This window comes from Octopus bimaculoides, chromosome 13 (assembly GCF_001194135.2).
Source record: "Octopus bimaculoides isolate UCB-OBI-ISO-001 chromosome 13, ASM119413v2, whole genome shotgun sequence".
Classification (NCBI taxonomy): domain Eukaryota; kingdom Metazoa; phylum Mollusca; class Cephalopoda; order Octopoda; family Octopodidae; genus Octopus; species Octopus bimaculoides.
In genome coordinates, this window is record NC_068993.1 from 62,037,154 (window position 1) to 62,055,447 (window position 18,294).

Genomic DNA, 18,294 nt, shown 5'->3' on the forward strand with positions numbered 1-18,294 from the left:
GCATGCGTGTCTTTCAATGTGTCTGTGTTGGAGGGAACTTAAGGAAGGGAAGAACTCATCAGTTCTGTACCAGCACGCTGAGCAAGAACATAGAGGCTCAATCAACAACATAGAAATTAAAATCTTATCTACACATAGCAGTGATGCAGCACTTAGACAAATTACTGAAGCTACACACATAATAGAAGAGAAACCTAGCCTGAATAGGACACTAGAATGGAACACAAAGGACCACTGATGAGGTCACAGAAGTGTGACGAAAGAACTCTGGCCGAAATAAGATTAAGATTAATGTAATATAAAGCTGAAGCAAATTAACACCAAATATACAGTGTGTGTGTTTTTATTGGCTAAACTGGCAATATGACCATCCCCAAGTACAACACGATTTCGCATCAAAAATCTTGCTAAACAAATATATAAATATAATAGTCTATAAAAAAAAAAGTAATTCGTGTACACTCCCTCAGTTATACATTATATTAATTCTTTTATTGGAATATAATACGTATGCATGTGATACATATATAATGCAAAACCACACTAGTTATACAAACCCGAAACCAGGAAAAAAAAGTTGCTACTTTCTAAAAAATCTTGAGACAATAGATAAGCACCGAGTACTCGTGACAATACCGAGTGACTCACAAGATTTGAGCCTCCTTTGAGTATCACTGATACTCAGGAAAAAATACGTGGCTGCGTTGCAAGAAGTTTGCTTCCCAATCACATGGATCTTCGTTCAATCCCACTGCGTAGCACCTTTGGCAAGTCTCTTCTTCTAGGGCCTTGGGCCAACCAAAGCCTTGTGAATGGATTTGGTAGATGGAAATTGAAAGATTGTCATATGTATGTGTGTACCCCACCAGTGCCTAACAACCAGGATTAGTGTTTTGGTAAAAAAGAACGAGAGAATAAATACAAGGCTTTAAGCAGAGAAATACTGGGGTTGATTTGTTTGGCTAAAAAATTCCTCAAGGTGGTGCTCCAGCATGGCTACAATCTAATGACTGAAATAAGATAAAAGATAATTAATTGCATCATTAATATACCCTGTGTATTTCAGTTTTAATTGTGAATCCACATAGGAACCCACAAATCAAATGTGAATCATTTTTATTTGATGTTTCACATATCTTCCTCGTTCCGCTCTGTCTCACTCTTATGCTTCATGCTGGCATCCATTTATATTCCGTGCCAGCCCTGACAGAGCAAACATAAGACCAAAATCTATCTCATCTTTCATTCAGACATAATATATCTAAGACTACTACGGCCAATGTGATTTGAGGGAAACTTAGCTGCTATTTTTAACAGGTTGAGTAACCATGTAGAGGTTTATACCTTGGCTCATGAAACTCTCTGTTGCCAACAGAGATAACAAAAACCTGAACTACTACTACTACTAGTTTGCTCACCTTTGCTATTAATCGTTTATTGCGGCCTCTTCAAGCATTATCCAGGTTATCTCATGATCAGAAATGAATTACTACATCTAGCAACCTATGCATGCAACATTATGAAGAAGTGGGGTTGAGCACCAACTCTATGGATTCCCATGTGAAACCAAGAAGCTAAAATTAGTAAATATTTACCACTTACTGACAGTAACAATGTTTAACCCTTTCGTTACTATATTTATTTTGTGATGCTCTCTGTTTCTTTCAATTACTTTAAATATAAAAAAGAATTTAGTAAAATAACCTTGTTATCATTCAGCTAGTGTTAGGAACATAAATTGTGACTAAGGTTTGGTGGAAGATTTTAATTCAAAACTTATGAAAACAAGGCATTTGTACTACAGAGCCAGAGGAGGTTTCAGCCGGGTTGGTAACAAAAGGGTTCAAGGATTTAGGTGAATGGACTTTACTCTCTCAGTTCTACTTATCAGTTAATCCTTTTGAGTTTTCTTTAACACTGTTCTTTCTCAGTACAAGTGTCCTCATAGAAAGTGCTTTTTTTTCTATTCTCTCTCTCTCTCTCTCTCTCCTATTCTTTCTTTATTTCTCTCTGTTTGCTATGTAAAGAAAATCAAAACACTTGGTTCAAATAGTCTCAGTATAAATAATATATAAAGGGCTTCCACAAATAGACATAACCATATTTGTCTGTTTGTATGAATGATTGAATGAGTACATACATTTTGAAAAAAATTTTCTTTTCTCAATGTTTTCATTTTCCAGTTTGATCCCAAGATTAAAAAAAATGGTGGAGATTTAGTGGCAGAAACTCTAAAGGTAAGCCATTATGACATATGTTTTAATTCATTTTGATATCAGCCCACCTGAGACTGCTTCAGATTCGATGATACAAAACTACTTGTTTTGAAGTTTCCAGTTCAATTAAAACATTTCATTAAGTTATTAATATTCGAACCTTTCTTCTGTTGTTATGTTCCAAACACCAATTTACATTGTGATTAAAAGGGTAAGACCCCACCCTTCGGTCATGAATGACCATGGCATTGCTCCTAGAAAGTTACCCTCCAAGGTACAAGTCCAAGAAAGGTTATTTATGGAAACCCAGCAGTCGCCCATGCATACCAGCCTCCTCTCTCCACACCACTGATGTTATCCAAGGAAAGGGCAAAAGGGCCGATATAGCTTGAAATATGTTCTAAATATATTCAAACTGATCTGAATTCTGTTTATTTTCCATCACTTCTTTGTATCACTAATTACATATTATCACTAATTACATATTATCACTAATTACATATTATCTTAAACTCATTTAAATTTAGAATTGTTTTCAAGATTAAGCACATAACTAGTGTATTTCATTAGGAATATTATAATAGGGTTAACGAATTAAAAATAAATTTTTTTTAAACATTGGAGCGTAGTTGTGTGGTTGAGAAGGTTGCTTTGCAATCAAAATGTCTTGGTTTCAATCCCACTGCATGACACCTTGGGCAAGTGACTTCACTTCAGTAGCCCCAGGCCAGCCAATGCCTTGTGGATGAATTTGGTTTATGGAAACTAGGTAGGAGTCAATTGTGTTTGTGTTTATTCAACCCCACCACCACTCAGAGCTGTGGAGTCAAAACACAAATCTTTGACTCCGACTCCTCTACTATTGGCACCTCTGACTCTGACTCCTCTTTATGCAATGAAGTGATTGTGGTCTACATATCTCATATAACATATGCATACACGCTTGTACTTTGAGTCGGCCTATACCTTATAACTGGTTTATATTAAAGAATAAATATATCGAGAGTCAGAGTTGGTGTAGTTTTACCGACTCCAGCTACCCCTTAATTGTTTCTGACTCCACGACTCCGACTCCACAGCCCTGCCACCACTTCACCACACCTGGTGTTGGTTTGTTTATATTCCCATAACTTAGCAGTTCAGCTAAAGAGACCACTGCAATAAATAACAAACTTCAAAAGGAAATAAGTCCTGGGACTGATTTGTTCAGCCAAAAGCTTTCCATGTTCACTCGTATCATTCATTAATCTAATTCTGATTTTTGTCTTCTAGGCTCATGGGGTCAAAAACATTTTCACCTTAGTTGGTGGCCATATATCTCCAATCCTGGTTGCTTGTGAAAGACTTGGTATTAGAGTTGTTGACACACGACATGAAGTATGTTTCATTGATTCTTGTTCTTCATTTTTTTTTTCAAAAATCGTTTTTATTCACTTCTCCGTTATTTAATTGTTGTTGTTGTTTAACCCCTGGTCAGCTCTGAACATTGCAGACCTATGACCAAAGTATCCCAGCTGTGAAAATCATGACTTTACAGACATAACATATTTAAAAATTCTTTATCAAATGCTCCCCACCCACTTAAGGTGGTGAACTGGCAGAATCGTGAGCAAGCCTGGCAAAATGCTTAGCAGCATTTCATCTATCTTTGTGTTCTGAGTTCAATTTCTACCGCGGTCAACTTTGCCTTTTATCCTTTCGGGGTCAATAAATTATGTATCAGTCAAGTACTGGGGCCGATATAATCAACTTTCCTCATCCCCCATAATTAAGAAAGGATTATTAAATGCTCCCGTCTTGATCCTTCATTTTAATTTAGACTTCCTTATGAAAATATACATCCAAACGTGGCTGATGCCAGTACCCCCTGACTGGCTCCCATGCTGGTGGCACATAAAAAGTTCTTTCATCACACATCCTGTGACTTCCTCAGGGACCCTTTATCCTATGTATTTCCTCTTGTTCTGAGAACAAGAGGAAAAATAGTCAGTGAAAAGGTCACAGGATGTGTGATGAAAGAACTTTGATTAATAATAGCAATAACAAAGCTGAAGTGAAGGTCCAATATATAGTGTGTGTGTTTGATTGGCAAAATATGACCATCTCCAAGTATGACATAACGAAAGTATATTTGTGAAAATATGGCACCTGAAGATAATCACAGACTGAGATACATGGCATTACAGTAATAAAACAAAAATAAAGAAAAAATAAATCAAGGATCTACAGTTATTAAATTTTGAGCATTCTAATTTTGAGCATTCTAATTTTGAGCATTCTAATTTTGTATTGTGAACATCTGTAGTTTCACATCATTTTATCTTCTTCTCATTGTGATAAACTTATTAGGTTACCAGTGTTTTTGCAGCTGATGCTGTTGCTAGAATGTCTGGGACAATTGGTGTGGCTGCTGTCACTGCAGGACCAGGTACTGCTTTTTGTTTCTTCATTTTCATGTTTTTTTAAATTTTTATCTAAACCTAATTTAGATATACCTGATGCAGGTGTTAAAGGTTTGATGTTCCAAAGTGAATGTGTGATTTAATTTTGTTGCTGAGTTCCAGGTCTCTTTGCTTTCTCTTACTAAATTCTAAATGTCCTTACAAAATAAATGGTGCATTTTTAAAAAGAACAATCACAGATGATGAAAGATGGATGCGAAAAAAAATGGAGTCAGAAAGGTCCTGGAGAAAATTATGAACCACCTTTAATCACTCTAAAAACCAGTTAGTTTTCGAAGAAGGTGATAATTTGAAGTGCATTGTGTATAATGCATTCCCTAACTCTTCTTCCTAATCAGACATTAAATTCTTGCAATCATTTACCACAATTATATTGATTAAAGGTAGCATTTGATGAAAAACATCCAGAATTGGCCAACAGGAAGAATGTTATCTTCCTTCAGGTCAATGTTAAGCCTTCTGTTTCCTTGCAGACCCAATACAAATTGGTAGAGCTCAGTGGAGATATCCCACCATTCCCACTATGCTCCCCTGATCTTGCACCTTTGGATGACCATTTATTTTGATCTTTACAAAATTCTTTTAATGGGAAGAAGCTTAATTCTTTGGAAGAATGAATTTCTGTACACATCTTTTGACATTATTTTTCATTTTTCCAGGTGTCACTAACACTGTGACTGCTGTCAAAAATGCCCAGATGGCAGAATCTCCAGTTTTGCTCATAGGTGGCGCTGCAGCAACATTGCTCAAGGTAACTTTTACTACTATCTATATAGATTATAGTTGTTGTTGTTGTTGTTATTGTTAGGGCAGCAAAAGGCTGCAAGCTGGCAGAATCATTAGCACACCAGGTAGATCTCTAAAATCAACTGTTTTCCATTTAAATATTTAACGATAGTTAAAGCAATTATTCCACAGTTTAGTGCTTTGCCTGTCCGTGATCAATACATAACGATTTCATATGTATTCTGTTCATTCTGCACCTTTTTTGTCTTAATTCTTTGGATTGCAATTTTTTGTTTGTTTGTTCGTTCCAGGGCCGTGGATCTTTGCAAGACATTGACCAGCTTTCCTTGTTTAAGTCTCTTTGTAAATTCACAGCCTCAGTATCGACTGTTAAAGAAATTGTGCCAACACTACAGAAAGCTATCCAAACAGCTCAAAGCGGAACCCCAGGCAAGCGACTCTTTATTTAATTTTTTTTTTTCACTTTTCTTCTGATATTTTTTTTTTCACTATCGCCTCAGCTACCACCATCATCACCGTCGCCTCCGCCTCTATCACAACTACAGCTCATTCATTACTATCACCCCATTAGCATCTCAGCTGTCAATCTATTTCCCCCCTCACCATCTCTATGCCTACTATTACTCTCACCCCAGCAAGAGGAATAGTAGAAGTGTCATTGAATAATGAGAGAGGGGGGTCAAAGTGTGACACACTGACATGGAAATTGACATTTATTATTATAGAAGATTTGGCATTTATTATTGTAGAAGATTGCAGAAGGAAACTTGATTCTCTTTTGTAACATATTAAACGTTTTTTCCATTTCAGAATGTTTCACTCTTCTGTGGTTATTGCTGGATTATTTGGTGTTTTATTTCCTTCTTTGATATTTCAGGCCCAGTTTTTGTTGAATTCCCCATTGATGTTCTCTATCCTTATGAAACTGTGAAGAAAGAAATGGGAATGAAAGATTCTGGCAAAGGTTTGATGCAGAATATTGTGAACTGGTAAGTTGTCACTCTCGTCAACATCATCATCATGATCACCATTATCATCATCATCCAACGAGTTGTAGTGCAGCTGGGCATTGCATACAATAAGCTTGTTATTATTGTCGTCATCATCATCATCATCATCACTGTCATGATGCAATAGAACGTGTAATTGACTTATGAAAACATTTAGTATACCTTATAGAATATTGTGTTTGCATAACGAAGTACCATTTGCCTACAAATCAGTAATTAATTTCATCTTTAATGAAATGTTTTTCTTTGTAGTATATCTAATTAATAAGTTACAGGTTAGACCAAGCTGAAAATTCCTAAACAGAACGTAATAGTGCTATGCATATGATTGCCATCACCATAGTATTGCCACCCGCCTATATAGTAAGGACTTAGTTCACTCCCTTATATTAATGGCCATAGCTAGAGGGCACCACATGTACAAGAATTTGATTATTTTATATTTTTTGGAAGTTTTTTCTTTTTTTTTTGTTAGGTATCTCCAGAATCACTTGAACAATTTGTTCTCTGGTGCTTTTGAAGATCGTGATATGTCTCCTCTTCATGTGGACATACCAAAGCCTTCTCCCTCTCAAGGTACGTAAATGAGCATCAGTGACATTCATCCCAGATCTATTAAAACTATAAAATAGTAATGAAGGACATAGTTGCTTGACTTGCTAAAAACATCAGTTCAATTTCTCTCAGATTATGCTGTATCATCTTTAAGAAGGAATGACAAGGTCATCTTTGATACACAAAAATAACAATATGGTCGTATCTAGAACACATCTAATCATAATCCTATGTGATCAAGATGATCCATTGTTAACCCTTTAACATTCAGATTACTTTGTCAAATGTAAATGCTTATTTATCCACATTGTTTTGAATTAATCATGGATTATCTCATAGCTTTGAGATTTCAAGGATGTGATTGTTTATTTTTAGAATGATATTGTAGGGTAGGTGCGAGAGGCTGGATCTGGCTAGTTTGAACATAAGACTGATCGAATATTTGGGCTGGATATAACTCGTTTAAATGCTAAAGGGGTGAGTAAACAATGACAGTAAGAAAAAGTTAAATGTAATCGAAGATTCTCCATTAAATTTAAGCAAAATTTCCTGCCATGGTGCATGGATGAAGTTTGTAACCAGGGCCGGTGCCCCTGACTGTCTCCCATGCCGGTGGTGCGTAAAAAGCACTATCCGAACTTGGTTGATGCCAGGTCTGCCTGACTGGTTCCCATGCCAGTGGCACGTAAAAAGTACCATCTGAACGTGATCGTTGCCAGGCCCTCCTGACTGGCTCCTGTGCTGGTAGCATGTAAAAAGCACCCACTACACACTCAGAGTGGTGAGCATTAGGAAGTGCATCCAGGTGTAGAAACATTCCCAGATCAGATTAGAGCTTGGTGCAGCCACTGGCTCACCAGACCTCAGTCATGCCAGCATGGAAAACAGATGTTAAACGATGACAACGGCACAGCAGTGACTTGAACCTTTACTGTCTTGTTTCAGTGCAGAAATGTGCCGAATTACTCTCCAAGGCCAAGAAACCAGTTTTCATATTGGGAAGTCAAATTACACTGCCACCAGTTCCTGTAGAAAACCTATGTCAATCTCTTGAGGTAAATATTTTTAAAATTTGTTTAAATACCCATATTTTCTCCATAATTACTTTTGTTGTTATTGTTATTGATGGTTATAATAATAATAGTAATAATCCTTTCTGTTGAAGGCACAAGGCCTGAAATTTGTGGGGAGGGGACTAGTTGATTATATCGACCCCAGTGTTTCACTGGTACTTAATTTATTGACCCCAAAAGGATGAAAGGCAAAGTCAACCTCAGCAGAATTTGAATAATAATGATAATAATAATAATCTTTTCTACTCTAGGCACAAGGCCTGAAATTTTTTGGGAGGTGGGAGGGCAGTTGATTAGATTGACCCCAGTATGCAACTGGTACTTAATTTATCGACCCTGAAAGGATGAAAGGCAAAGTTGACCCCAGCGGAATTTGAATAATAATAATAATAATAATGTTTCTAACAAAGGTATAAGGCCACATATTGAGAGGATGAAAGTGACCCCAGCGCTTGGTTGGAACTTTATTTTATGAATCCAGAGCTGAAGAAAGATGAGATGTGAACTCAGAATGTAAGGAGCCAGAACAAATATTGCAGGGCATTTTGTCCCACTGCTCTAATGATTCTGTCAATCTTCTCAAAGACTTTTGGAGACAATAGCAAGAATCTGTACTTGTGTACTCTTTTCCCCTAAAAGACCTTGCTTCACCTTTAAGTCTTAGGCAAAGCTGTTTTCCCATTTCTGTGGACGAAACCTTCAGGTTTCAATGGAGAGGGCAGCAGCTGCAATGCATTGTGGGATGCTGAGAGCAAGATGAGGCAAGCAAGACATCTTGGTTGTCCACTGCATCTGTCACCATTCCTGGTCATCTTGACCTGGTCTTGCCAACGAACTGAAAACGGTCACAAACTGGAGAGTGAGACAAAAGGCGTATGACTCTTCTTCACTTTAAACAAAGTCCCCATAAAAGTTATCAACCATTCTTAAGGATGGCCAAATGGTCCTCATCGCTGCAGCACCATCAACATTCACTCACTATATTCACTGACTGTATTTACTTTCTACATTTACATCTCACATTCATTCACTGACCCCTTATGCTGCTGTTTTTGTCTTCTTCCCTCATTTGTATCTTCAAATCCGTTTGGCCTAGAATATTGGCGTTCCATGTTTCCTTGGTGGTATGTCACGTGGACTTTTAGGAAGAAATAACCCTTTACAGATGAGACAGCAGCGTCGGGAGGCACTGAAAGAGGCTGACCTTATCGTTCTTGCTGGTAACCTGATTTCTTTTTTATTTTCATTTCATTTCCTGTTAAAAAAAAATACAAGTATTTTTTATTTTCTTATAAATATTATTTTAATTTTATCTTTTTTAATTTTTTTAAAAATCTATTGCATTTTATGTCATAGCATTTTGTGTTCATTTTCCCATGCTTGCATAAGTTGGATGGGCCTTCCCCAGAGCTCAATATCTTACTGCTTGTTGTGGTCCCTTGAGAGTTCCAGCCTTTTGAGATCAACCTTCATCACTTCTTTGCATGCCTCCCTCAGTCTTCCTCTTCTCCAAGTTCCTTCCACTTTGATCACCCCACAAACTTTACCCAACTCACATCTTCCATACACACAGTATCTCCATTTCAGTGCAGTGATCCTCTATTCTTCATCATCCATGCACACTAACATTACACATCCAGTGGAGCATGTTCACCTAATTTCTTTTAAGGCTTCACTCATTCTCTGCATCCACTGCCCATGTTTTGCTACCATGCAGTATCACACTTGGTACTTAAGCATCATACACTCTGCCCTTCACTCAAGGAGAGAATCCTTTTGTTACCAGCAGATGTAATAGTTCCTTAACATTTCTCCTCTTTTCCCCACTCCTTTTTTAATCAGGCTGGTTACTTAGATAATAGAAGCTGTCAGATATTTCTAGAAGCATTTTAAAATTCATAGATACTCTTATTGCTAACTACTCTTGTATATCTGCTACATACAGAATCATTCTTTCCTGTCTATTTCTGATCACACTACATCTGAAGTGCAACTCTTGTTTATATTGGTCACACATTACAGAGATCCTACCAACCCTTTTCTCTGCAGAATGAGCATGACTGCTTCCCTGATGACAGCAGAGTTCTGTGTTCTTTCCTGCTGACCAAATAGTTGTCTTGGCTAGGTTTACTTTTAGATGTCTTGATTGTAAGGCACTGCTTCCTTATTTGGAACTTTTTTCTCTAATTCTTTGATTGCCATGGATAACCAGTCTTGAAGTTCACTAGTTATGACCTGTATAACTAGAATAAACACCTGACTAAACATTGAGCCTCTGAGCCCAGAAACTGTCATCTTGCTAATACCACCCCTGTATTTAGCTTACATAGTTCTCATAAGCCATTTCTTTGCATCTAATTTTGTTTGTGAGCAGGTTAATGAAAGCTGGGATTAGGGGCTTATTTTTAGCTAAATACTTCATTTCTGTTCCTTTTACAAAAAAATGCTTCAGAATATGAAATTTTGCTCAGATCCTCTGAAGAAAGAAATAAACAAAAAAGGAATAAATAAGAGAATTTCCAAAGGTTTAAGGAACATTAATCAGATTGTTATTCTTAGAAGTTTTATACTATCAAAAGAAAATCCTGTCCCACTACTTCCTTCTCTTACATCCCATGGCTGATGATTAGACAGAAATGCAAGAGAGTTTTGTTAGCAGTTTGTGCAGACCCTTAGCTTCTTAGGTCCCTAACTAGTGTCACTATTTAGATGTGGGTTGCAGTTTGTGATTCACTTCATATACAGTAATCCCTCGCCATATCGGGGTTTATCATTTAAACTTACATCAATTCTTCCGTGGTGTTGTTTTGCATTTATAATAAAATAAATATATACAAAGTATAAAAATAATTTTAAAAAATATTCAGTACAGTACTGTTTCTACTTGGCAGATTTTCACATCTTGTGCGGGGTGGGGTTGGAACATAACCCCTGCAATAGTTGAAGGATTACTGTAATTCTAACCAGACACTGTAAACTGTTTGTTAGAGAGAAGTTGGTTAAAGTAAACTCAATTACAGGTTCTTTCGTTAGTATAATTTGCATTAGTTTGCCTTACCGATATCTTTTCGATTCTTATCTTTTATGTTTTGATCACTCATTATTCACACTTTTATTTGATTCTTGCATCTTTTAATGTGATTCCAGGAACTGTTTGTGATTTCCGTCTTGGATATGGTCGGTCACTGAACAGAAAAGCGAAAATAATTACTGTCAACCGTTCCAAAGAACAGCTGTATAAAGTAAATATTTCTGTATTCTATGATTTAGAGATCTGACATAAAAGTAACATTTGAAACAACCACAAAAGCTGATATACTGTGGAAAGAATTAAGAACAATGGATTGCTACTCACCCCTATGCGGGTCCGAGTGCAATTGGGGCCTCTATTCATTAAATCTAGGTGACAGAAATGTAGAATGTTGTATCAAATCATGTCAACATTTCAGTTGGTGGTGGAGGTGAGGTTGGGCCGGGGGGAAGGGAACACTGATTAATTATGTTGGTCCCATACATTTGATTAATTATCTCTATGGTGTGGGTCAGCTGATGTTATGTTGAATATGTCTGCACAACAACAATAACAACAATGACAATGTTAGCAATAATAACTGCTCCAGTTGTCTGTTTTGGCTTGGTTTCTCCTGCTGGAAGAACGTACAGGGTGCCACGTGTGGTGCTGGTACAGATGCTTTTTATGTGGCACCAGCACGGGTACTTTTTATATGGCACCGGCATGGGTGCTTTTTATGTGGCACCAGCACGGGTGCTTTTTATGTGGCACCAGCATGGGTGGTTTTTGCATGGCACTGACATGGGAACTTTTTACATGGCGTCACCACAATATGTTGAATTAAATTTAATATGTGTTAATCATCATCGCCATTTAGTGTCCATTTCCTGTGCAGGCATGGTTTAACAGTTGAACAGGATTTGGCAAGCCTGAGGATTAAGCCAAGCTCCAGTAAGTCTGCTTTGGCATGGTTTCTATGGCTACATTCCCTTCTTAATGCCAACTACTCTACAGAGTGTACTGGGTGCCTTTCTTATATGGCATTGCTACTAAGTATCAATATATGTGTTAATGGATTTGCTAACCTGAATATAACATGTAAATATATATTGTTGAAAAGTTTTTGAATTATTCTCAGTGAACTGGTATTCCATTGCTGGTTCCCATGCTGGTGACACTGTAAAAAGCACCCACTACACTCTCGGAGTGGTTGGTGTTAGGAAGAGCATCCAGCTGTAGAAACATCGCCAGATCAGATTGGAGTCTGGTGCAGCCGCTGGCTCTCCAGACCTCAGTCAAACCATCCAACCCATGCCAGCATGAAAAACGGACGTTAAACAATGATGATGATGATTTAATAAAGTAATCTGAATGTCAATAGGTTAATGTAAAATAAAGCAAAAAATGATTCTAATCAGATCCTTTCTTACCTCATTTCTTCTTATTTTCTTTGCTAATTTTGACGATCCTCCTTGATTGACATCATGCAATTACTTAACCTATTCTTCCATTATTCTTCTCTTCAGAATTCCGATATGTTTTGGAAACCAACTGTTGCCATCCAGGGAGATGCTGCTACATTTGTCACTCAACTGTCTTCAACACTTCAAGGTTACAAGTGTGACCCAGAATGGTTGTCCACATTACGGGAAAGAGATAATCTGAAAGAGAAAGCAAACGAGTAATTGATGTTTTTGTTAATGAGAGGATTAGTAATTTTGTTGTATCTATATCAAAGATATAGACCAAAGCCTTGAGCGTTTATTTGATTCACAGAATCTGAAAGTAGCCATCATGTATGTGTGTGTGACTGTGTAGATATGTATGTGTGCATGTGTTTGTGCCATCTTCTCTTGACATTGCGTGACTTGTAAATAAGTGATATTCATTTCTATTATTCGGGCCATTGGGGAACATGTAAGGGTTGGTGACAGGAAATGCATCCAAATGTAGAAAATCTGTCTCAGTAAATTCTGTCCAATCCAAGCAAGCACAGAAAAGTAGACATTAAAATAATGATGATAATGATGATGAAGAAGAAGAAAGCGAAACACTTTCTTTGTGTTATCTCTTCAATCATCCAAACAAGGGAAATCCAACAATGACAAACCAGCAGGAGCTGCATAGTTTGGCTCATTCTACAGTTACAAAAAATGGATTCCACATTATGTTCCTATTTTACTTTAGCATTTCTGGTTATGCCAAACCCAACTTGGAGTCTATCAAGACATTACCACTCATCTTTGTAGACTCCAAGTCTTCCAACAAATTTTTCTGCTAGTTCCATTTTCACATCAGGCAAAGTGTAAGGTTGTGAGAATCCTTTAGTCTTGTTGAAGACATGACATTTGTCTAGTGTAGGGGCCAAGGAAAAATTGCCCAATACACTTTCTAAAGTGTTTGGCATTAGGAATGGTATCCAGCTGTAGAAACCGTGCCAAAAAATGGAAACTGAGTGAGATGAAATTTCTTGTCTATGTGAGCATTCCCAAGTTCTGCTGACTTCAATAGTGATAACCAATTCCAATGAATGAAAGCATGGAAAGCAAATACAAAATGATGGTGATGATATATATTGTAAATTATGTTCTATTCTTTTTAGGAAAAAAGGTGAAGAAAAAACAGATAAACACCTGAATCCAGTTAAACTGTTGCAACTGACTGAAGAGATTCTTACAGATGACAGCATTCTTGTAGCTGATGGGGGTGACTTTGTGGGTACTGCTTCCTACATTCTCAGGTAAATCATTCATCAGTTCCATATTTAAGAGATGACGAATTATGTACATTATTTACATTTTTTACATCTCGTTGTGAGATTTAAAAATAGTAATTTTCTAATATACATTTTGTTGTGACAAATTTAATTCAATCAATTTGCATAGAAAAAACATTTGAGAGTTTCTGTGGAAGGTAGGTCTTTTATTTGGTCTTTTGAAGATTTTGGAAATTAATAAGATTCAAATCTTTTTAATGGTGGAAGTCAAGGTTGATGAAGCTGTAGAATATAGGGTTTAAAAAACCCCCCTTACTTGGTAAAAATGTCAAAGGTTGTTATGACCCCAGAAGAGATAAGTACCAGTAGAGCAGTGAGGTCAATACCTTTGACTTACTTGTTTACCTTAAATTTCAAACCTTATGCCTTTTGTAGAAAGAATTGTAGCTTTATCCACTACGAGTTCCACCTTTAAAGTGATTATATTTCATAAATGTATATCGATATTAAATTTAATATTTTTGCAGACCCCGTGGCCCTTTATGTTGGTTAGATCCTGGTGCATTTGGAACTCTTGGCGTTGGTGGAGGATTTGCACTTGGAGCCAAAATTTGTCGTCCAGAAAGCGATGTGTGGATTATATATGGTGATGGTTCTCTTGGATTTAGTGTAGCTGAGTTTGATACTTTTACACGACACAAGGTAAATTGATAAACAACACAATTTATTGATTTTCTTTGAATTTGTAGATTTAGTCAACCCATACTAGCATAGAAAATAATTGATATAAAACAGCAGAGATCAACTGACATACACTAACATGGATTGGATGGGGGTATCCATAATAATATATTTGAGTCTTAGTTTAACATTGCCTCACATGAGTCAGGTGGAATTCATTGAGGCAGGTTTTCTACTGTTGGATGTCCTCCCTGTTGCCAACCCTTCCCTTTTTTTGAGCAAGGAAATATTTCCCTGTGACAGGACATGTTTTTCTTTGAAGAGAGAAATTGAAGGACACATGATGGTAACATTCATTTACAATTATTATGTAATATCAAGACAAGGAGACACAATCTCACACACACATCCATGCACATATTTACAACAGGTTTCTTTCACTCACAAGGCTTTGGTCAGCTTGAGGCTATTGTAGAAAACACTTGACCAAGGTGCCACTTAGTGGGACTGAATCCCAAACCATGTGATTAGAAAGCGATCTTCTCAACCACACAACCTGCCTGACACCACAGTAATAACAAGGAAAGCCAGACCCAGTATAATTTGAACTCAAAACCTGGAAGGTTAAAACTAAGTACTTAGAAACTGTTCTACCAACTGACCTTTCTGAACCAGTTTTAATTACACTCCACTCCTATGTCTTCTGGAGACAATTACACAACTCGTTTATATTATTTCTTTGTTTTAGATGCCTGTTATTGCTCTTGTTGGTAATGATGCTGGTTGGACACAGATTTACAGGGAACAAGTACCGATGTTTGGCAGTAGCGTCGCCTGTGACCTAAGTGTAAGAAATTACTTGATTACATTTCCATTTCTGGACTTCTGAGCTGATATTTTAAATTCATGTTTCTGCGTGGTTGTTGCCAGTGTTGCCAGTGCTGCCAGCGTGGTTGTTGCCAGTGCTGCCAGACTGGCTCCTGTGCAGGTGGCATGTAAAAAGCACCATTTGAGCGTAGCTGATGCCAGTATCGCCTGACTGCCCTTGTGCCAGTGGCACGTAAAAGCACCCACTACACTCTCGGAGTGGTTAGCGTTAGGACGGGCATCCAGCTGTAGAAACTTTGCCAAATCAGATTGGAGACTAGTGCAGACTTCTGGCTCGCCAGCCCTCAGTCAAATTGTCCAACCCATGCCAGCATAGAAAGTGGACGTCAAATGATGATGATGATGATGATATATCATGGACTCTCCCATCATTAGCACAATGTATGAGGATTTGGCAATTTCTTGCCGAACAACCACACACATGATTTGTTTATAGTGATCAAATGTTTGTGTAGACATAAGCTCACTCCCTCCATCAAACTGACATTACCTGTACAGGTGCAACGGGTGCCAAATGTCAGATGTTGAAATGATCGCAGAGCAACGTGAAATGAAGTGTTTTGCTCAAGAACATAATGCAGCGCCTGGTCTGGGAATCAAATCCATCATGTCACAATATATGTATATATATTTATGTGTGTGTGTGTGTATGCGGTTGTCACCTGCCACTGCTTGACAACCAGTGATGGGTTGTTTACATCCCCTTATTCTCTCAGTCTCAAACAAGGCCGATAGAATAAACACCAGGCTAAAAAATAGTCAACTACTGGTGTTGATTTGTTCGACTAAACCCTTCAAGGTGGAGCCCCAGCCTGGCCACAATCTAATGACTGAAACAAGTAAAAGATAAAACCCAAAGTAGGGAGAGTGTTATTGTCGGGGCTGTGGAGTCAAAACAAAAAACTTTGACTCCTCTACTATTGACACCTCTGACTCTGACTCCTCTATGTAATTAAGTGATTGTGGTCTATTTTACTGACTCCGACTCCAGCTACCCCTTAATTGTTTCTGACTCCCTGGTTATCTTAAATACATCACTTTATTTCATTCTGTCTTTGTGTGTTTTAGACCAGATTTCAGTTCTTCTCGTTTTTTACCAAAATTTAGTTTTTCTCTTACTCTTTTTTTTCATTTTCTTCATATCCAGTTCTCGTCCTACCATACTGTTGCCGAGGGTTTTGGCGGTAAAGGTTACCAACTGGACAGAAGCAATGAAGAACAGATACCGACAATACTCAGACAATGCCAAAAGGATGCCAGAGAAGGTCACAGTGTTCTGATTAATGCTTTGATTGGTAAAACTAACTTCCGAGAAGGCAGCATATCCGTTTAACAGCTGCAGCAGCAACAACAGTTGGAACAACAACAACCATAATAATAATTATAATGATAATAAACAATAACAGTGCAATGCAATTTGTAGGAAAATGACTTTGTTTAATTGAATTAAACAAATTGAACAATATTTTGACAGATTGTTCTTGAATTCAAAATGTAAAATGAAAAGAATATATTGTTATATTTCTTGATGGTCATTTTTTCTTTGTTAAATAAACACAAACTGTATATATTCATTCTTCACTTCAGATTTAGTATTGTTCTTTGTCTGAAAATCTGTTGTTACAGGATGTGTGATGAAAGATTTTTCAGACAAAAGACAATAAAATAAAAACAATGAAAAATCTGAAGTGAAGAACAAGTACGTAGTGTGTGTGTGTGTGTGTGTTTGTTTGTTTGACAAAAGCAAAACAAAAACGACCATCCAGAAATATAACAATATCTGTTTCAGCAATTTCACATCAGGAATCTTGCAGAACATTATAGAAAAGAACTCAAAAATAGGGAAATTCAATAATTAACAGGAATATCCTGTATCTTGTTTTTTTTAGAGAAAATGCTGTCCTCAGTTTTGGGTTTTCCATGACTGGTAACAAGGAAAAAGGAAAAACCTGATGATATCATTATGTTTAAAAAGAAACACAGGACATTCCTGTTCATATTTTGGATTTCTGAGGTTTTATTGTGTTTTTTTCTTTTTACATTTTGAACGCAAAGAAGAAGCGGTCTGTTGAAATATTGTTCAATTCATTCACTTCAATGAACAGAGTCAATCTGTTACAAATTGCATCACACCCTTCTTGTTGCTTAATTTACCTCTGTGAAGAGTTACATCTGTCTTCGTAAATTAATAATAATAAATAATGATGATGATAATAATAATAATAATAATAATAATAATGGTGATTTCATATTTTGTTTGATACAAGGCCAGCAATTTCAGAGGAATATGAATATACAAACATTGCCACCTACCTACATACGTTCATACATACATGTGTGTATCTGTGTGTTTGTATAAGGATAATAATGGTAGTGGTGACAGTCACAGAGTAGATATGAAACAAGAAAAAAATAAAAAGAAATTAAATAAGCTGCCTTTTTCCATTTATGATGGACTGTTTTATGAAATACACACACACATGCACACACAATACACACACACCTTGTTGCTATGTCTGTTAGATCTACTGAAAATTTATTGAACGAGTTTTCATTTCCAAACAAATTCCATTTCTATTTCTATAATAAAACAATTAAATCTTGTCAAAAGTGTTTTATTGGTCGATTGTTCTCTTACAAACCTTTGTAAGTTTCTTAACTTCTTCAGAAAGTTTATGCAAATTCATGTCAAGCTGTTTGATTTTGTGACAGCACTGGGAGCTGTTGTCTTCTTGTAGTATGTCAAGGTAGGTTAGGAACCCATTGTCTTCCAGGTTATAGATTCATAAATATTTCACAGGCATAGATTTGTTACTGGACTGGCAGCTGATATGAATTGTCTCCCCTAACTAACCCAGTTCGTAGTGTAGGATGTCCGTGGTTTCAATTGGTAGACCACATAAAATACAAGCTTATGGTCCACATAGAAATCT

General features: G+C 36.9%; 1 protein-coding gene across 2 annotated transcripts in view; it reads left to right on the plus strand.

Annotated features, from left to right (window-relative positions):
- The window catches only part of LOC106882700 (2-hydroxyacyl-CoA lyase 2), a 20,858-nt gene extending 2,887 nt beyond the window's left edge, over positions 1-17,971 (plus strand). For both annotated transcript variants that reach the window (XM_052972546.1, XM_014933464.2), the window contains exons 2-16: positions 2,184-2,237; positions 3,489-3,593; positions 4,566-4,644; positions 5,338-5,429; positions 5,716-5,854; positions 6,303-6,414; positions 6,911-7,011; positions 7,936-8,045; positions 9,160-9,283; positions 11,211-11,305; positions 12,603-12,757; positions 13,679-13,816; positions 14,320-14,494; positions 15,222-15,320; positions 16,509-17,971. In XM_052972546.1, coding sequence (XP_052828506.1) covers positions 2,184-2,237; positions 3,489-3,593; positions 4,566-4,644; positions 5,338-5,429; positions 5,716-5,854; positions 6,303-6,414; positions 6,911-7,011; positions 7,936-8,045; positions 9,160-9,283; positions 11,211-11,305; positions 12,603-12,757; positions 13,679-13,816; positions 14,320-14,494; positions 15,222-15,320; positions 16,509-16,694 — 1,764 coding nt within the window. In that variant the 3' untranslated portion in view covers positions 16,695-17,971. The remainder of the gene's footprint in view (positions 1-2,183; positions 2,238-3,488; positions 3,594-4,565; positions 4,645-5,337; positions 5,430-5,715; positions 5,855-6,302; positions 6,415-6,910; positions 7,012-7,935; positions 8,046-9,159; positions 9,284-11,210; positions 11,306-12,602; positions 12,758-13,678; positions 13,817-14,319; positions 14,495-15,221; positions 15,321-16,508) is intronic.
- The last annotated feature ends 323 nt before the right edge of the window (positions 17,972-18,294 follow it).